This window comes from Triticum aestivum, chromosome 3D (genome assembly GCF_018294505.1).
Source record: "Triticum aestivum cultivar Chinese Spring chromosome 3D, IWGSC CS RefSeq v2.1, whole genome shotgun sequence".
NCBI classification, from domain to species: Eukaryota; Viridiplantae; Streptophyta; class Magnoliopsida; order Poales; family Poaceae; genus Triticum; species Triticum aestivum.
The window spans coordinates 450,583,956-450,604,413 of record NC_057802.1 but is presented as its reverse complement, the minus strand read 5'-3'; the positions used below and the strand labels follow the sequence as shown (position 1 = coordinate 450,604,413).

At 48.3% G+C, this 20,458-nt stretch overlaps 1 protein-coding gene and 1 long non-coding RNA gene across 28 annotated transcripts; one reads left to right on the top strand and one right to left on the bottom strand.

Annotated features, from left to right (window-relative positions):
- Positions 1–12: 12 nt before the first annotated feature.
- LOC123079579 (probable WRKY transcription factor 38) lies at positions 13–1,530 on the bottom strand. Its single transcript, XM_044502370.1, has 3 exons — positions 947–1,530; positions 734–841; positions 13–642 (listed from the first exon to the last, which is right to left on the bottom strand). Exons 1-3 carry the CDS (start codon positions 1,207–1,209, stop codon positions 198–200), a joined length of 816 nt encoding a protein of 271 aa, XP_044358305.1. The 5' UTR covers positions 1,210–1,530; the 3' UTR covers positions 13–197.
- Positions 1,531–3,948: 2,418 nt separating this feature from the next.
- Positions 3,949–13,340, top strand: LOC123079577 (uncharacterized). 27 transcript variants are annotated; one of them, XR_006438048.1, is made up of 19 exons: positions 3,949–4,627; positions 4,729–4,787; positions 4,899–4,958; positions 5,041–5,194; positions 5,282–5,432; positions 6,446–6,533; positions 6,619–6,880; positions 6,956–7,018; positions 7,534–7,607; positions 8,164–8,224; positions 8,313–8,404; positions 8,518–8,687; positions 8,785–8,883; positions 9,494–9,542; positions 10,029–10,277; positions 10,985–11,083; positions 11,210–11,289; positions 11,477–11,551; positions 12,528–13,340. It is a non-coding gene; the product is annotated as an uncharacterized lncRNA (long non-coding RNA). The 27 variants fall into 27 exon arrangements; XR_006438043.1 differs by having other exon boundaries at positions 3,951–4,627; positions 10,988–11,083; positions 11,409–11,551; XR_006438046.1 differs by having other exon boundaries at positions 3,951–4,627; positions 10,988–11,289; positions 12,577–12,675; positions 13,103–13,340.
- The last annotated feature ends 7,118 nt before the right edge of the window (positions 13,341–20,458 follow it).

The window sequence follows — 20,458 nt, the reverse complement described above, 5'->3', positions numbered from 1 at the left end:
ATTAACTACTACTTTTGCTGAACAAATGCTTAGTATTGCAACCAATTTGATTAGCCAACTCTACATCACAAGCTCTTGCAGCTGGAACCTCTCACCCACCCCCGTACATCATCACTACTCATTAGTCACACTGCGACAGCCGATGTGCTCCAGATCTGTCCACTAAACAGTGCACAGGTCGTGCAATCTACTGTGCTCTAGTGAAGCAGATCGCGGAAGCTGAGCGAGTTGACGACGGTCTCCCACTCCCAGTCGAAGTTGCCATCGAGGAACCCCTCGACAGGAGAAGCACCAAGTTCCACCTCGGAGGAGTAGGATGAGGAGGACGACGGCGACGACCATCGCCGCGACGTGTCACCGGGCGCCTCGACGTGACGGCGCACGGCGCCTTGCTCGGCTCCGAGCGACGGCAGCAGAGGCGAGCCCCTGTTCCGGTCGACGGCACCGAAGACTCCCCAAGCGTTTGAGCCGGAGTCGACGACAGTAGGAGGCAGTGGCTCCGCCCTTTGCTGACACAAGGCGGCTCCGCAGGTGTGCTCGCCGTAGTAGGCGATCACGAACGCCGCGGGCTCCTCCTGCGACCGCTGCACCCGCCGGGTCGCGCGGCAGCCCTCGCCGCTGAGCGCGCAGCGGTAGTAGAGCCTGCATGCAACAAAATAGCGTCAGGCTCTGCTCTGTCTGATCGACAGGCTTGCCGTTTGTCCGGACCATCAGGGGCATTTCTTGTCCGTACCTAGGGTGGTTGCTTCCGTTGATGTCCTTCTGCCCGTACTTCCTCCACACGAACCCGTCCGCCGTCGTGTCGGCATGGACCTCTCTGTGCGCCTCCGCGCCACGCACCCTGCGAATTCGACGGCAAACCTGTCAGTCAAGCGCTCGTGCAAGGGCGGAGGAATTCAGAATTCTTCCTTCCGTCCCGGTGCGAGTAGCGATCAAACTTTCGCACCTTCTTTTGGACGGCATGGCGGCCATGGGCGGATGGCAGGATGTGGCGCCAGGGTCCGCTGCCTTCCTCTTTTTATCGGCGGCGCCCGCGCTCACCGCGGCGATCACCCGGTCGCAGCAGCGGAGGATCTCGGCGGCGAGAGCCTGGTGCTCCGCTTGCACAGGCGGGGACGCCGCCCGGAGCAGGTCCCGGAGGTGCGCCGCGGACTGCTGCCCCATGGTCATCAGCTCCAGCACCACGGCCGTCGGGGTGGCCAGCGCCATGGCGAGTCTCTGTCTTCTCTGCTAGCTCGAACTTTGCACTAGAACTGGACAGTACGTGGTGCGCCAACTTTTTTTGGCTTCTCGTTGTCGAGCTTGTGAGTGCGAATGAATTCGGCGGGTCTTTGCCATATCGTGGGCAATTTATAGGAAACCTAGGACAAGGGAAGCAGCGGGGAAGCTGGCATGGAAGCGGCCGAAGTGAAGCTGAGCTCAGCGACGCGACAACTTTTGAAGTCCACTCCCGGAGCCCAGCCCTTCCTCTTTTTCCCTTTGCAGCCGATCCAAGAGAGAGTCAAGAGCCAAGAGACAACTGATAAGCGATAAGGATAATCTATACGTGTCAGGTGAGATAATTGTAATCTGTGTGAGAGATCGAAGCTAGTAGAGATACGCATACGCTCAGAGTCCGAGTGAGATCGAAGGCGACGTGTAGTGGTTACGGGAACGCGTTGCCCTACGCATGTGGTACGTACGTACGCCGTCACATGGGCGACTCGAGCTCACTCTCACGAGTGATTGGGTAACGTGACCAGTCTAGTCGATCGTGGTCCTAATCAACTCCTGGGAAAACGGAACCCTATACACGCACACACGCGCAGAGAGACGCAAGAAAACTGCAAGTGTCCCTAGATTCGATGGTGGTTGACACTTGGCACGGCACGTGCGTGGTGCCTGCCTGCTCGCTCAGCGGCTCTGGATTCGGGTTCAGGTTCAGTGCATGTACCGGCAGTGCCAGCCCGCCGTTGGGCCCTAAACAAAAGGATTCAAAGCGGCCGTGTAATCCCTGGACCGGCCGCGTACGTTTGGTTGGTTGGTTGGTTGGTTGATTGATTGATCCTCTTGCGATTTTCTTTTCTGGAAAGATCCTTCTGCAAATTGAAGCGACGATCACCAGTATAATATTGTTCATGTTCATGTGTGCCTATCTTCAGTTTAGTTGCACCCCGAGCTGGTTCAAAGCGAGCTTATAATATGTTGGTTGATCAGGCCGGACATGATGAGAACACTGGTAGTACAGTCTTCCCCTAAGTCTAATAGTTTAGTTTTAGTGTTCAAGTCGAATGAGTGATGGCCAGTGATCCCGATGCTCGAGTCGAGTAGCTAGCGAGATTAGGTTGTTCCCTTCCCTGCCAAAAACAATGGGGTGGTTTCTCACCAGAACTGGCCCGCATGTGCTGCAATAATGCCTGATTTCGATTTCAGAATCTTGATATGAGAGATGATCTCCTTCTCTTGGTAGAACGTGAAACTGGCCTCTCACAGTAGCTAGTCACCATTCACCAATGGGCAATGTCCGGCCATCTTCCGTCAGTACGTCCTGGTTCGACATGTCGAAATGTTCGGTCTCGAAAGTTGACATGACACGACTGTTAATCCATTAACTAACTAGCTAAAGAAGCCTCGACAAGTAGTAAGTGCATGAGATTAGCTTCTTTGTACCGAAAGGGCGAGAATAATCGAGGACCTGTGTGCACGGTACCATTTTCTTCGAATTGACCTGACTTGTCCGATTATAGAAAAGCTATATCGTATTGACCTGAGAGTCGCCACGAATGTGCGAGCAATTTCCTTGTGGTCAACCTCCGCACAGAGGGAAGACCATCCAGATCATCTATTTCAGAAGGTTCCAAATTCATCATATACGCGAAAAACAAACGGCTTAGACTTCCACGCATGGTACAGAAAATGGCGAGGTTTATGTATGTTCCTAGTGGTCAGAGCAAACGACCATCAGAACTGTATGTATTTTAGAGACTTCCAAAACCATCATATATGCGAAACAAAACGGCTTAGACTTCCACGCATGGCTACAAATTTTTGCTACTCCCTCCGTTCGAAAATACTTGTCGAAGAAATGAATGTATCTAGAATTAAAATACGTCTAGATACATCCATTTCTTCGACGAGTATTTTCGAATGGAGGGAGTATATGTACGTACCTCAAAGTCGCGCGCGATTCGGACGCATTTCATGGGTCTCCGCAAGAAAATTGTTCTTGAATCTACGTGTTTGACCGATCCAGGTTTGAGGAATGCGACGCCTAGTACGGAGCGTAGGCCTGCGTCCTTGTTAATTATACGAGAAAACATACACCAACCGATCGAAGAATTTCTCCCCTGCCTGCGGGTATTTGACCCGAATTCTAGCTAGGGTTTGACAGTAACCACCTCCTGGAGCTATCATGCCTGCTATGCTACCGAGAAAACATACACGCAGTGCGTAACTGCGACTCCCAGTTGATTGGCTTTAGCGGGTTAAAATTAGGGTTAGTATGGTCACGCACACACGCTTCTAGTTGGTGACCGCCGAGCGGGAAAATGACATTACTCGAGGGAATATGACTGGATCGTACCGTCTTTGAAGGGGTCCAAATGGATGCAAGGCTAACTATGAACCGAAATGCCAGCTGTAGTTTCTGAAGGACAACTAACTGATTGGGTAAATTTGCTCTGAACATCTCATATAGGAGTAATCAGACTACTATGTTAGTTGGGAGAACCTGAGGCTTCTCAGAGCTCAGCCACTGTCGGACGTCGGATCGAGTCGCTTGATGCGTTTCCGGGCGTTGGGAGGAGCTGGGCCGTTGGATCGACATGAAGCTACTGCTACAATGAATAGTTTGCTCTCCACCGAAAAGATCTCATGCCACCGCCGTAATTCCCATACCCCGCCGAGGGCATTTGCGGGAATTCGCGTGCGTGGCTGTGCGTGGCGTCGTGTGGGTGGTTGCGCTTGGCATAGGAGCGAGGAGGGTCCCCGATTGGGTGAGAACCCTAGCCCATTCTCCCCTTCTCCACCGCAGCCGTCGCCGCCATGGTCCCGTCCTCCTCTCCTCCCCGTACATCTCCCAGCACCGAGTTCGCTGCCTTAGCTGCTCTCCCCACTACCAGCATGCCGTCGACGGCCAACCGGGCCGCCGCACGCAGGAAGGAAGAGCAGCAGCAGCCGGGACGAGGGCGGGGATGGAGAACGCGGCGTCCATCTAGCGGAGCCTCCGTCCATCCCTCACCCCTGATGCCGCCGTCCTTCCTCCTCCCCATCGGGGCCAGGCAGAGGAGGAGGAGCGCCGGCCACGAGCACGACGAGGAGGCGGCCGGCATCACTGTGCGTCACCCGGCCAAGGTCTTCTCCCGCTGCTCTGGGTCGCGCGCCGCCTCTGCCGCCGACAGGAGGGGGCCGCGGCAGCCGCCACGCATCCCGGCGACCAGGGCCCCCCCCGGCGTGGTTCCCTCAACGGAGGGATGCTTCCTCCGTCCACTGCCTGCTCCATGCCGACACCATCAGTAGCAGCGGCGGTCGGGCTGATGCGGACTCCGCACCACCACCGACAGCTTCGCCACGGACCGCATTGTCTCCGACCATGGCGAAAAGGCGCCCAACGTCGTCTACAGCGGCACCCTCTTCGGCCCTGACCTAGGTGCGTGAGCTCACCGCCGTCCGCCTCGAGGTCATGTTTCCCTCTCCCTCGAGTTCAACGCGTGTGTGACCGTGTGACGGATTGCATTAGCTGTGTTGCAGTCACCGGGATGCTCATCGCGCTCGTTGGATTCGGGCTCTACAAGCTTCGATTCCCAAGTGTAAGACTTTTTATGTTGTGCATACACAAATCTACACTTCTGAATTCAATCTGGCTGTAGTTGACAGCAGTGGGCATAACAATAGCATAACAGTATGAATATGCTATGTAGGTCATGAAATGTATCAAAATCGGTCTTCCAGAGATCATACTGCTGGTAGCTCTTTCCCAGGTACATGCATCATCAGTCCTACGTAGCTGCTGTCTGACCTTTACTTACAATTTCTGAAGCTTATGATCATTTTTTTCTGCAGTACATACCTCATCCGGTGCCTTTGCTGGGCACTGCCTTTGAGGGGTTCGCCGTCATAATGTCCGTTACTTTCTTGTGGCTTTACGCGTTCTTCCTGACGGTTGGCAGGGCGTATAAGAATGCTGCTCCACCTGACCATCCCAATACTGCAGGAGGTTAGGACAAATTGTATGATTCTCAGATCTACCTGACCATCCCAATTATTTGCAGTGCTTGATTTTTATGAAAACTTTTTTTTGCAGTGTGTATGTGTTGCGAGCAGTGATCGGTACAACCAATGCATCGCTACTGGAGTACTGGCCCTTTTGGTGTGAGTATGGCTGGATTATTTGCTTCTTTCATGATGAAGAAATGGCCATAGCCATGGGAGTTTCCTATTGGCGATGATAGCCGGTGAGGTTTCTCCACCTACACTATTGACAGATATTGATTATGCATGCGTGGATATGAAATAGATGACCTACTATGATTTTACTTCCTGTTTTTTTCCTTTGCTTTTTTGTTGTCACGCAAATATGTCAAGGTGTTCATGTGAACAGCTCCCATGATGTGGGTAAAAGGGCAGTTTGATTGAATCATGCTTGGTCAAAAGAAGTTCAGAATCTGCATCTCTAACTCTCCATCGATGATCAAGAAACTCATTCTTTGATGAATTTTTATTCACTTGCATGTGTTCCGGCATTTTTATTATGAACCTGTGACCAATATCTTTTTATGCTACTGTAGTGAGCATCATGCTAACTATTATGATGCTGTACTGAAGTGCTAATCATGTGAGTGAATATATATTAGTTGGTTTAAGCATCAATGAATATCATTTACCCCATAAACCTGCACATAATTTTCTGTGCTATTTGGTAGGTTTTTCTAATTGTATGTCATTTTATCCCAATATGATCTCTTACTTAGGTTCGTGTTGTACGGCTTGGTTGAGCTCAAGGTCAATGGATACGGCAATTGTCATGTCTATTTACATGATTTGATTTTTTGTTTACTTTTTGAGAGTACCATGATTGGTATCCAGTACAAGCCTACTCTGCAATTACTTGCCTCTTTCCAAATCTCCATTTTAAATAGTTTCAAGCATCGTCTGTTCAATTTTACCGAACACTTGAACACCATAGATTTGTATGGCTGCTTTTACCAGGTTCCTTCTTACAGTGATTTTAATTGCTAGATATATACATCTAGGAGAGCTGGTTGTATCTTTTTTTCCTGTTGTTATTGGAGAAGATGAAAAAAAAAATCTTGGTCAGATTCCTTTGTTCTCACAGTAGCTTGCAAATACAGTCATGGACTCGATAATAAACATCTCTCCTACTACAGTGTACAATATATGATTGATTTTTTACTTTGCACTATTTTACATAAGTGTGTTGTTGATGCCTTTTTATTTGGTCTTGCAGCTATTTTGTGTTTCTGGTTCTATATATATACTGGTTGGATGTTGACAAACAATTTCCATGCCTTCTTTTTCTATGGGTGTATGCTCAGGTCTTGATACTGAACCTTTTTGTCATTCGTTTTCAGATTTGATGAACAAGATCTTATTGTGTAGATTAACTGCGGTGAATTGCAGCCAGGGTTAGAAGCAGTGGGTCATCCTCGACCTCATGCCGCCCATCTAGATAGAAGAAGATGGGTGCTGCGGGCGACGAGGCTGACGCGCCATCGTCCTGTCTTCTGTGAGGGGATCCATCATGAGGAACCAGCGGACGCGATACGGGTACCCGATCCTTACTGCGGAATCACCTCTTCTTGTGGATGGTTGCTGAACAGCAGCAGTTCCATCTCCATCCCCAACGCATCCTTGCCTCATCTTGATCTGCAATGAATGAGAGGTACCAAGTCTCTCCTTACTCTTTCATGGTGAATCCATTTTTATTATCCCATGTTTGATGGTTTTCTCCTCTCAGCTCATAGAAAGAGATTTGATGTGATGATTGAGGTGGAAGGCTACCTTAACCTATGGATCAAAGGTGTGATGATGTACTTTATTATCTACAGCCACACATAACACTAACTGGTCTAGGTAGAGAAGTAGGGTAGATAATGTGCATAGCTCTTTTGTCGCGGCTAATATGTATATGATTGATTAATGGCCACATGAGAGATTACCAAATAACAAAGGCCTCTGTTACTTCATATATGTGATCCTTTTAACAGCCCACAAGATGTCTGAGGAATAACATGATAGAATCTGAGTATAAATGCTAATTTTATTCTAATATTTTATCAGCTATATTTACTCAAACAGTCCAAGAATTAGAAGAACAATTGCAATAAAGGATCTCCCCCCTCTCTCCACTTTAATATATATATAACCAACCCTTCCTCTTATTAATCATATATCGCATCCTTAATGCGCCGTCCTAGCTTGTATCATTTGGGTTTATTTTTTATTTTCTTTGCACTGTACTTTATGTGTCTGGTTAAGTTAGCGAAGGTTGGGATTTTGATTTCTAACGGAATGCAAATCTTATAATCTATGTAGATTGATCAAGAAAGACAAATTGTCTCATGCTTCAAGTACCAAGAAGATAATTTCTTGCAAGATAAGGAAAAATGGTAAGCTTCTCCATTTGTATACCCATGCTTATTTTTCGTAGAAATGATGGTTGTGTATGTTATCATGTACTCCCTCCGTAAAAAAATAGCCATAGATTAGTTTTACTCCATGGCTATGGTTTCATTGGTGAAATAAACATGGTATTTTACTGAAAAAGCATGGTATTTTATCCTGGAGTTCTAGACCCTACAAATTAGCGTGGTTATGGTTTGTTAGGTCAATCAATAGCGGAAAGTTTAGCCTGGAGCTCTACTTAGTAGAAAAATACAAAACTATTATTATTAATTGATAAAATCCCTTATTCTGCTTGGTATGTGCTTGGCTCATGTATGTTGATTCTCTTGGGCTGCGCAAGGGTGTTGTATCCGGGAGTCAAAGTTAGTTGCTTTCTTCCTTACTTGTGCTTATCCATCCCCAAGATACACTCACAGGCTGTTTGACCCTGTTTCAATTTGCCTTCTTCTTGACCAAATTGATTGTTGTTTCCCCTCCTAATCTCCGTGGATAAGTAGACCCCTTACTGCTAAATTTAGTTGCCTTCGCTTGCCCTTTAAGGTGTTGTGTCCCTTGGCGAATGTAGTGATGGACTGGTCTTTGGCACTTCTCAGTCGACCAGGTAATATACATCCTCCAACCTTACCAGCTACATAATTTTGTGGGGTTCTCCAGTTTAATTCTTTCTAAAATTTGATAACCTGCCCAAGGTCTGGATTCACCTAGCACAACCGGAGACATGGTCGGTTGTCTGTTGGTCTGGAAACTACACAACTTCTCTGAAACCCACTAGCCAAGACAGGTGACTGCCCTTTGTCACATGCTTGAATCGATTTGGGCATAGCAGTCTGGACAGGAAGTTAGTTTTAAGTGGGTGCAGGGCTCTACGCTCTCTCATCTTGGTTTTGATGGCAGGATAATCATACTCAAGTCTGATTGTACGATGGCTCCTGTGGATGCTCTGGTTGTTGGAGAGATTCTGTCTGTAGAGGATGTTTTTCAGCGCTTGATCAGCTACGATGAAGAGCAATGCCTTGAAACATTTCTTTGTGGTCTCTGCACAATTTATTTCAGTGAGCACCCAGGTAATTCAGATGCCCCATTTGATTCTTGGATACTCTCGCTGCTGCTCATTTCACAACTACGCCTCCTGTATAACATAAATTTGTTGTTTTGAAACAGTAAGGGAGAACACTACTGATACAGTATATATTGGACACTGAATTGGTGCTCCATGGAGCAAGGGCACCAAGATTTATGCACAAATCCAAACCAAATTTGGTATAGTTTTTGGAAATTTAATTCTGGGGTATAATACCTGATTATTAGAATTCAAATAGTCTACATCTGGGACATTGCTGTTTATATCTACTTCTGCATACCATACTTCTTGTATATAAAATCAACATATATCTGCAGTCAAACAATCATTTGAAAAAGTAACTACAGTTTGGCTTTAGTACAAATATTTCACATATATGCGCTTTAGTTATATGTAATGCTTTGTTGTTCTCCAAGGTATCCTCCTATCGCTGATAGAAGTATTAGCATTTTTTTGGCAGTGCTAATGGCAGTAGCTTCATTTAGTATGGTTTGGTTTCTTACAAAGGTGAACTTCACAAATCAGTTAAAATTGGTGATCGCTTCTGGAACATACGTATACACATTCACATTATAGGTTCATCTTTGACCCTTTTAAAGATGAAAATGCCATTTCCTTTTGAGAATATCTTCAGACAACTGAATATCGTTGTCTATTTTGCTGAGAGAGAAATGATCTGATTGGACTATGGAAATCAGTGATAACAGGAGATAGTGAGATATCTCCTCTTCCTGCTGCTTGTCTCCCTGCCTACTTCCTGACATGTGCTCCCTGCCTACTTCCTCTCAGGTCGACGCCACCGTGGCAGTGTTCTTCGGCACTCGGGTCAACATAGTAGGTATAAAATTACCCTCTCCTGCACTACCAAAATCCCCTCTCCATCATTCCTTGGCTTTCTCTGTTGGGTTAATTGTGAGTTAGTGTGTGATTTGATATATTATGGATTGTACAAGTGGATGCGTTGGTTTGAGCGGGGAGCCGGTTTAGGTAGCTGAGAGCACTAACATACCTTCAAATTGGAAAATGTAATTTCGTTTAGTACGCAATGATCTATTATTTTCATTGTTTCAATCGTGTGACTCTACACATGTATCTTCACAATTAGTGGAGCCTAAAAGAATATAGCGGCAGCTCGATCTGAGCTGCTCTATCTGATTGTATTTTAGTAAGACGCTGCAATTTTATAGACCATGTAAATTGATTGCTTGAGGAATGTGAGATTGTGCCCTTAATTTGTACATCCATGTTCTTGCACAGTTTTCAGATTTTGGTCTTTCATGCATGTGTTGTCGATTTTTCTAAAGCAACATATATATTTCTGTAGGTTTCTCCTTGTCATTGACAGCATCGGTTAGCATAGGGGCAGCGGTCGCGGTCACAGTCACCCGAGGAGCACAGCCACACGGGGCTAGTCCCGCTGCCACCAGAGAAGAGCGGAGGAGGTCGATACAGGGTCGAGGAGGGGCACGGGCGAGGTTCATGCCGCACGGGGGCACGCGGCGTCCAGCGAGAGAAGGCTTCTCCTGTTCCCGTGCCGCCAGGCACCCCTCACCGCCGCCCTACTTGTCCTCCGGTGAGCCCTTATCCTCTCTTTTTCCTCCCCCAGCTCTCTTCACGTACTAACTTCCCCTCCTCCTCTGATCTGTCTATTTTTAGTGTTCCTTTATGCTCATTTTTAGTTTCTCTCTTTTTGCTTTAATTTGTTGTATGGGATAAATGGATACTTCTTAGCAAATGATCAATTGATTATTTTCTTATGACAATACTATTTTTTACATGGAACTAAAAAGAACATTGGTTTTCTGAGAAAATAAGATTAGTGAAGTCATATATTTTGTTTAAATCAAGTAAGGTAGCATACATGTAGCTTTACTTGCTATTTTTGCATCATGGATGCTGAAACCTGATGCCATGTACATCAGTGTAAGTGTGTTGCCATGACAAGCAGATGATGTGTGTCATGATGAGAGCAACGCAAGTAATGGTTGCATTAGTGTTGCATATATATCACTGATTGTGTGTATCTACTGCTCGATTGATTGAATAATTAGTGGCTCACTAATTGAACAAACCTGGATGCTAGAATGAATTTGTGGCTCCCTAATTAAACAACCCAGGATGAATCTTTCTACAATGGAGCTAATTACACAAACCAGGATAATAAAATTAATTAGTGGTTCACTACTTAAACAAGCCAGGAGGCTAAAACTTGCTATAATGGATTTTTGAATTGCTCACTTATATATAGCTCATGTCAATTGAGGATTGCATATATTCAAGCAGGTCGTCAGTGCTCTGGTTGCTGGATTTTGCTTATCTGCCGGCAGACCGCACCGGAGGCCGCTGCCATATAGGGGCTGATGAGGGCATCGTGATGAGGTGAGCCTCCTTCTGCCAGTGCGGCTCCCCTTCGTGGTGCCGATTCGTCTTAGCCTCTCTCTCTCTATCACACACACACACACACACACACACACACAGATGCTCCTTCCATCTCCTGTCGTGCAGGTTGCCGCTTTTGCCATAGCAGAGGGGATCCAGCCGGCACGCTGCGTCTCCCATAAACATGCCTAATTTTATATGCAGAGGTAGCATTGATCTACTTGCCCCCTTCAAAAGGCCATATGTGTTGCTTTGTTTTACTTCTCTTTCATATCCAGTTATTTAGAAATTCCCTGCTAACCTCCTGGCACTTAAATACGATTAGGTATAATGTGAAGCATTTTCTTGACAGAGGTACCTATTGCTGGATCATTATGTTGCTATATGTTGCAGGAATGTATCCATGAACTGGGAAACCTGTGAACTCTTTGATACGCCTTTTATGTGTTGCTTTTGGTCTTGATAGAGGTACTTGAGCCTCTTACATGCTCTTGTGTGCAATTTTTTAATTCTAAAATAGTACATTCAATTGAAGGCTAGAGAAGATTTAGTGGTTATATCATGAGTCACTACAAGCGCCTATTTATTGAAACATTTTCCCAGTTGTTTCACTACAAGCGCCTATTTATTGAAACATTTTCCCAGTTGTTTCACTACAAGCGCCTATTTATTGAATCATTTTCTTCAAACTTGCACCAGTAAATATTTGTAGCTCTTCACGTTGTCTAATCAACATGTTAGTTTTGAATGCTTTGGTGAAACCTAAGCAGTAAACTCATGGCCACACTCTCTCAAATGGTGAAACCACTTCTTATGTAACCACCACTCTGGTTATCGAGGTTCCAAATGGTTTTGCCTATATTTTTTTATATTGGTACTTCTTATGTCAAGGTAATAGATTGTGACCTCCATTTTGGTTCGGGTTAGGCTTTAATATTTGTGAGTCAATTATAGGTGTCGATTACATTGGTAAGATAGAAGCCAATTATGAAGTCTTTCTATTTAGATATGTAGATGTAGTCTTTCTGTTTGTGTATAAGATAATTGCTTTATCTATTTAGTCGATCCTTGTTGTTTTTTGAAAATAGATAGTGTCCATGATGGAGTTGAAGTTACTGTGATAATTGGTTCATCAATTTAGCTAATCCTTACTATTCAGTAAAAAAAGCTGGTCCTTTTGATTCCTGGTACCAATTTGTTTGTCCTGTAGAGTGAGTACATGAAGGAAAATACTTACCAAAACCTTTATTTTGCTGGCATGTGATATTTTTTCTTGAAAGACATGTGATATTTATCTGTTGATGCATGTGGCTTATGTTGTTTACTTGTCAGTAACCTCTATGGAGTATTTAGGCAATATGTTGCTTATAAGAATGTAATCAAATTATTAATTTGCTCCATTCTAGGGAGGATGAAATCTGATTATTAACTTATTTCATTTCAGGGAGATACATTGACAGGAAGTTCTCACTCGCTAAAATTGTTTATATCAGGGGCAGAATTATTGTTGAAACACGCACCGTGTGAAGATGAATAGGAACCTTTCATAATTATTCCCAAACATGCCACTGTGTCATCATTAGCCAGTGCAGGTATTGCTCTCTAGCTGATATATTGTTTAGTTCTTCTTGGTTTCAATTATGTTGGCCCTCCTTAAGATTGTTTGGGAATGTGAGGCTTTAAAGTTTCAACCTTGTGCAAGGCTCCAAAGCTTTACCAGTTTTCCACTTGCTTCAAATGAATTTGTCAGTGAAGAAACCATGAATTCTTTTGTTTTCTTTTTTACCTACACATAACCTTTCATGGGAAGATAGTGTGTCATTTCCCCATTAGGGTTGGAGTACTTGATGTATGTGTTGTATTAGTGACGTGGTCATAACAAGCAACCATAAATATTGTTTTTGATTTCCTTGGATGAAGACACTTTTATGTGACAACCATATGTTTACTAATACATAGTGGGGTTTCGGAAACTGGTGGTTATTTTTGTTTGTTGACAACCAATTACTGTGATTCCAGGAACTCTTAGATTATACAAGTCCCTATGTTTGTTTGGATTCATGAACCATGGGACTAGACTTTCATTCGATGCCACTAGGTCCTGTGATGCACCGTGTAAACTACCATGTGATCTCCCTCTTCTTTTGTGAATGCGTCCCTTTTGTCACATCTATCCATCCTTTTGTACTTGATATCTACCGTGTATGAACAATTGTATCCTTTAATTTACCATGTATATGAACATTGCATCCTCAAATGTGTTGTGTTGTCGTTCTGTTGGCTATGGAGATGTGTTGTACTACAGTTTTGGTATCCATCTATGATGTCTTGCTCCTATTACATGTGAATACTTCTTCTTTCCTTTATTCTGTTATATCCTGATAAACCCTGGCTTTCTACTAACTTTGACCATTACTTGCTTCGCCACATCGTTGGGACCGGTACCCTCGCGCCAAGGCGCGATGCCGATCTAGTGTCGTAGTACTATGTGTCTATGTTCTCATCTCATGGAAGCCGGCAGCTGGCACATCACATGAATGCGTATGCGCAGTTAATGAATTTGGCAACATGCACGAGATTTCCAGAAGAAAACTCGGGGACCGTTTGGTGTGTGGCTTCATCGACAGAGTTCACGCTGGCATGTGGCTTGCTTACTCACCAGATATCTCCATCAGAGACTTGGACAACTTCCATTCTCCGTACACGACCTTCTCTTTGCAGTAAGCCAGTAACTGACGGTCTCATGGTCAATGTTAGAAGGGAGAGAGAGAAATTGTTGCGGAATATGATGGAATACTTGTTGTATTGCTTGAGCCTCGTGGGCATATATATAGGAGTACAAAGTCATCTTGGAGTAAGGCAAGGTAGAATAAATCATACGCTATCCTATGTTTCCTAAATAACAATGATAGTCAACATCCCCTCGCAGTCACAACGGTAGCGACGCAGACGGTGAGACTGAAGAAGAATCCGAAGACAAGCCGAACGACACCCTCCCCACAGTCGTAACGGTCGACGCATCACGGAAGGCGTGGCTGGAGTAGAAACCGACGAGGTTGCTCAAGCAAGGCGGTAGCCCTTTGTGCCGTTTGTTGAGGTAGCCGAGAGCGTAGGTGGTGTAGCCGTAGTCGAGGTAGCCGTGCGAAGAACGCCGTGGTCGGTGTCGAGTCGGGGGTCGCCGGTGTCGAGGTAGTCGCCGTGGAGCCACGGAAGAAGAGCAGCGGCGGCGGCCTAAGGAGGAGGCGGCGGCGGCTAGAGAAGGAGCGTGGCGGCGGTGCTCGAAGTAGGTGAAAATGAACCCGACAGCGTGAGGAAGACCGGCACGGACGGTGACGTTCCCGCGCCAAGGGAGGCGGCGCGACGCATATCACGTGGAAGTCAACGCGCGTGGACGGCGGTAGACCGCGTGCCGCAGCGTTGCGACCCGAAGGGGCGACGCAACGGCGGCGGGCTGGTCAGGGCGAAGCGGGGAAGACCTCAGGGCGGTTGCAGGGATCACGTGCCACGCTCGCTATGGTCCGACGGGGCGACGCAGCGGCAGCGCGAGGGTCGGTGCAGCCTTGGGGACGACCTGGAGCGAACGGCCTCGGTGCGGCGGTTGACCACGGGCCGCGTCACTACGGCCCGAAGGGGCGACGCAGCAGCAGTGCGCGATGTGGTGAAACCACGGGAACAACCTCAGGGCGGCGGCGGGGACCACATGCCGCGACGCTACGGCCCGAGGGGCGACGCAGCGGCGGCGCGGATCGGTGCGGCCACGGGGAGAACCACGGGGCGGCGGCGCTGCGGCCCGATTGGGCAACGCAGCGGCAGCCCATTGCTCGATCAATGGAGGGGCACGCTGAACTCGGGGACAGGGCGGTGACGGCCGGCGTAGGTCGACGAGCGGGCCGACCCGCGAACGACGGCCGTCTGTCGCGCGAGGCCGCGGGTCGGTGAAGAGGCCGGCCGGTCGCCCGAGTGTCAGAGTAGAGGCGCACGGTGGTCGACGACGGCGGCGGGCGACGCAAACCGATCAAGCGTAGATCGGAAAACCCCCAAAAAAGCCGATCAAAACGACCGGCGAGAGAGCGAAAAAACCGGGAGCAAGGGCTCGGGAAAAAGACTCTCTAGGGTAGCCGGTCAACACGACTGGGGGACGAACCCTAGTTACTGGCGGCGTGGCCCCCGACAGCGGGCATGGAGGCCGACCGCCCGGGGGTGGCGCACGGGTGCGGAAGCGGCGACGGCTAGGGTTTAGAACCCGGAAACTGATACCATGTTAGAAGGGATAGAGAGATTTGTTGAAATCGTTCGTTGTATTGCTTGAGCCTCGTGGGCATATATATAGGAGTACATGGTCATCTTGGAGTACAAGGCAAGGTAGAATAATATCCTACGCTAACCTAACTTTCCTAATAATCACGGTACTCAACAGTAAAATTATGTAATGTAGGACAAGTATTAAGCGCATTGCAGGAGCACATGTACATAGGTGTCAACTGTGTATGTATGAGGTAGATCGGCGCTTGGGCAGAATGGTGCATGCATGTATTGTAGCAAGCCGCACGTGCAACACGGTTAGCTGAGTGACTGTACTTTTGTATACTAGTTACTTGATTGCTACGCTTCGGAATTAATGACCACATTGGGAGGACCCTCGTCTCGTCTCGCCCGCTTCCGGGGAGGCGAACCCTAGCGCCGCCTCTAGCCTCCCCTACCCCCTTCCCTTCCCTCGCCGCCGTTGTCGGTGGCGGCGGGGCCTTTTCCCTTCCTCGCGGTGGGCTGGCGCGGGTCAGCAGCATCGAGTGGGGGCGCGAGGTTCTGCAGGGCGGCGTGGCGTGACTACGGCCGGGGCGGCCCAGTGGTGGCGTCCTTGAGTGGCGGCGCGGGTGGCTGTTCGCCGGGAGCGCGGCGGTGGTGGGTGTCCCGGCCAGATCTATTTCGGGCAGTTGCTCTGGCCGGCTGCCAGCAGGCGACATGGGCTGAGGCGGCGTGGGCCGCTGTCGCTGGTTGGGACCGGCGTGGTGGCGTGTTTCTTGATGGGGTGGTCCGGCGGCTCTGCGGTTGTGGTGACCTCGTCCGAGGCACGGGTGGTGCGGATCGGTGGGGTGGCGGCGCTTGGTGATGAGGTCACCTATTCAAGTAGGGTCAAGGACCCATCATTTGAGATCCACATGGGGCCCATCATCATCATAGGTAGGTCCCTGGACCGTGCCAGCATTCAGATGCATCCATCAGGAGGATCACTCGGACGGCTTTGCAACACTCGGACAACCACACGTCACTCGGCGGACGAGCAACCACTCGGACGTACAGGGCAAGAGGCGTTGTGGGAGCTGCAACGGTCGAGGAATCCTAAGTCATCCACTAAATAGAGTTATAGCTACCATTACCTGTAACTGCTGTAGTATAGGCTCATTACACTAGTAACTGCCTCATTCAATGGCATTAATTGTCCTGGTGGCGTGGGAGACATGGGGCTGCGGTGCACCCTATATAAGCCACACCCTTCTCCATAGCCGGGCATGTTCAACCCTGTAATTCTATCTATCAAATCAAAGCAAGCCTCAGGGCACGAGAAGTATGGTTGTTACCTCCACCGAGTGAGGGGCCTGAACTCGTTAAACATTGTGTGTTACACCTACGCCGTAGCTAGTCTCTTCCCCTTATTCGTACCCCTAGTACTCATTGTCAGGATCATAGCCCAACAGTTGGCGCCCACCGTGGGGCTAGGCGTCTAGCAAAATTTCATGGTGTAGGTGGATTCCTTCCTGATCATCGTCATCATGTCAGTCGGCAGTGAAATCCGCTTCGAGGAAATCTCCTTCATCGCCGACGACTCAGCATGGCTACGCGAGGCCCCATTGGACGTGGAGGTGTTGCCCACCCGTGGTGCGATGCACTTCCGAGCTTCTTCCTACGAAGTCCTTCTCCGACAGCCCTCGGCTCCATACCGAGTGGTTGCCCATCCCACCGTTGTACGCCGTCGCAAGCGCTCCGGGCGTTCACGACTGCAGTGTTGGATCAAACACGCTGTCGCCACTCAGGCAACAGTGGAACAAGTGGAGGCTATCGAGTTCGACGAGCCCGCCCTCGAACTCCCGAAAAGATCACTCGGCGATTCCTCAGAGGAGTCCGAGAGCATCGAGTCGACCGCCGAGATCCTTATGGCGGATAACTCAGAGCACCGCGTGCCCCCTAGCTACTGATACGTCTCTATCGTATCTATAATTTTGATTATTTCATGCCAATATTATACAAGTTCCACATATTTTTGGCAACATTTTATATGATTTATTGGACTAACCCATTGATCCAGTGCCCAGTGCCAATTCCTGTTTTTTGGAGGGGCTCCCGCCCTCCGCCGCCATGGAGGCCATGGACCAAAGGGGGAACTCTCCTCCCATCTAGGGGGAGGCCAAGGAAGAAGAAGGAGGGGGGCTCTCTCCCCCTCTCTCCCGGTGGCGCCAGAACACCGCCGGGGCAAGGATCGTGACAGCGTTCTACATCAACAATCTTGCTACCGTCAACGCCAACTCTCTCCTCCTCTATTAAGCGGTGTAACCTCCCTTCTCCCCACTGTAATCTCTACTTAAATATGGTGCTCAACTCCATATATTATTTCCCAATGATATTTGGCTATCCTATGATGTTTGAGTAGATCCATTTTGTCCTATGGGTTAACCGTGATCTTGGTTGGTATGATTGTATATTTTATTTATGGTGCTATCCTACGGTGCCCTCCGTGTCACGGAAACGGAGGGGCCCCTGTTGTAGGGTGTTGCAATATGTTCATGGTTTGCTTATATTTGGTGTTGCGGGGGTGACAGCAGCGTAAACGTAGATAAGTGGGTTATGGCGTATGGGAGTAAAGATGACTTGATACTTAATGCTATGGTTGGGTTTCACGACCTTAATGATCTTTAGTAGTTGCGGATGCTTGCTAGGGGTCCAATCATAAGTGCATATGATCCAAGTAGAGAAAGTATGTTAGCTCATGCCTCTCCCTCATGTAAAATTGCAAGAATGATTACCGGTCTAGTTATCGATTGCCTAGGGACAAATGACTTTCTTGTTGACAAAAGATATCCACTTTTATTACCTTGCAATTTATTCGTAGTTTTATTCTCGCAAAGTACTCCTAGTTTTATTCTTGCAAAATAGTTTCATACTTGTTTTAGGTAAAGCAAATGTCAAGTGTGCGTAGAGTTGTATCGGTGGTCGATAGAACTTGAGGGAATATTTGTTCTATCTTTAGCTCCTCGTTGGGTTCGACATTCTTATTTATCAAAGAAGGCTACAAACGACCCCCTATACTTGTGGGTTATCAAGACCTTTTTCTGGCGCCGTTGCCGGGGAGCAATAGCATGGGGTCAATATTCTCGTGTGTGCTTGTTTGCTTTATCACTAAGTAGTTTTTATTTCCTGTTTTAAGTTGTTCTCTATCTTTAGTTATGGATATGGAACACGAAACTCCAAAAAAAATTAGATGTACTTGCTACTCATGGAGATGGGGAACCTCCTAAAACCCTCGATGCTCCACTAAAAAAAAGACACATCGATGACATTTTGGGCCGAATGAATTTTTTTTCTGTCATGCTTATGACACTTCTATGACGATAATTGTGACAAAACCCGGTATCATCATAGATGTGGTGGGCTCCTACTTCTATGACAAAAAATCATGACAGAAAATGGGCTTTTCGTCGTGGGCGGGCCGGAGACGCAGCTGCATGACATTCTTTGGGCTGTCCATGACGGAAAAAACCGTGGTAGAAGCAAGGACGAGGAAAATATCGGGGAGTTCCCGCTTACGGTGGGTGGTCGGGGCCGAGCGATGCACGGAGGTTTGCGCGTTTCTCTCGTACATGTATGAGCGTGTGTGCGAGGCGTTGTGCTCTAACTGAACCCGAGCGAGGCGTTGGGCTCTAACTAAACCCGAGCGATTGCACTAGCTATGTTACTGAACCCTGATCGATCCCTTGCTGTTAACTGAACCCGAGTGATCCTTCGCTACTGCTGCTAACTGAAGCCGATCGAACCTGCTGCCTCCTTCCCTTGATGAACAGTGAGCGTTGTTGGGGGTTGGATGAACAATTCCCAGTGGGGGGTTGGATGAACAGGACCCCGTGGTAGTAGAGGCCGTTGCCGCTGGATGAATAGGCCCCCGTGGAGGGATGGATGAACAGGACGACCCCGTGGAGGGCTGGTTGAACAGTAGCCGGTGGAGGGCTGGATGAACAGTAGCCCATGAAGGGGTGGTTGAACAGGACCCCGTGGAGAGGGGTGGTTGAACAGTAGCCGGTGGAGGAGCGGTGGAGGCTGGATGAACAGGAGCCTGTGGATGAACAGTCGTAGGTGGAGGCTGGAGGAGGTCGACGGTGGATGAACAGTAGCCCGTGGAGGCAGTCGACTGTGGAGATGAACAGTATCCCGTGGAGTCCCATTTTGCGGTACGCCACACCCCTCCCGATGAACAGGACCCCCGTTTCGACCGTAGTGCTCCAACACAAGTCCGTTTCCTTCGTTTTGCGGTATGCCACACCCCTCCCGATGAACAGGACCCTGTTTCGACCGTAGGAGGTCCAAGAGAAGTCCGTTTCCTGCGTTTTGCGGTACGCCAGACCCCTCCCGATGAACATGATCCCGTTTCGACCGTGGCCGGTCGAACACAAGGCCGTTTCCTCCATTCTGCGGTACGCCAGGCCTCGTTTCGATCGGCTATTCCGTCCAAGCCGGTTGGCTCTCGATGAACACGACGCATTCCGACCCAGTCAGTTGCCTCCCGATGAACAGGACGCTGTTTCTCCGTTCCAACCCAGCTGGTTCGCTACCCGATGAACAGGACGCCGTTGCTGCCGTCCGTTGCCTCTCCATGTACACAAGCCCTGGCCGTCCGTATATATATATATATATATATATATATATATATATATATATATATATATATGCGCGAGTACATGCTCGAGACCTCGCTCGTATGTACGTACGTGGCCGTATTTTTTGCCCTGTGGCTGTACGTACGTGTACAGGACTTAGACAGGACTGCGTGAACTACTAGGGTGCTCTACAACGACACGTGCCTCTACTTACTCGGCCACGGTTCATACTTGTAGAGAGACCAATCGACCAGTATGTACGTACACATTCGCGACCAGACAAACAACGCTACGTACGCTTTGACCGGTGGGCCCCAGCGGTCAGGGAGGATAAGGACGCACTTCCTTGCGTGCGAAGATATAGCTGCTCGGTCCCAACTGCCAGGGGGAGGAATCGTTTTTATTTTTGCGAGTAATAAGGAGGCACTTCCTTGTGTTCAAAGATGTAGCTGGTGGGTCCAGCAGTCAGCCTCACCGCCTAAAGTCCTCTTCCGATGGCTGTCCTCCGTTGACC

Coding starts and splice junctions, on each gene's coding strand:
- LOC123079579 (XM_044502370.1), bottom strand. CDS start 1,209: ATGGCGCTGGCCACCCCGACGGCCGTGGTGCTGGAGCTGATGACCATG. Junction 842..946: donor GCCATGCCGTCCAAAAGAAG/GTGCGAAAGTTT, acceptor TCGAATTCGCAG/GGTGCGTGGCGCGGAGGCGC. Junction 643..733: donor AACGGAAGCAACCACCCTAG/GTACGGACAAGA, acceptor TGTTGCATGCAG/GCTCTACTACCGCTGCGCGC.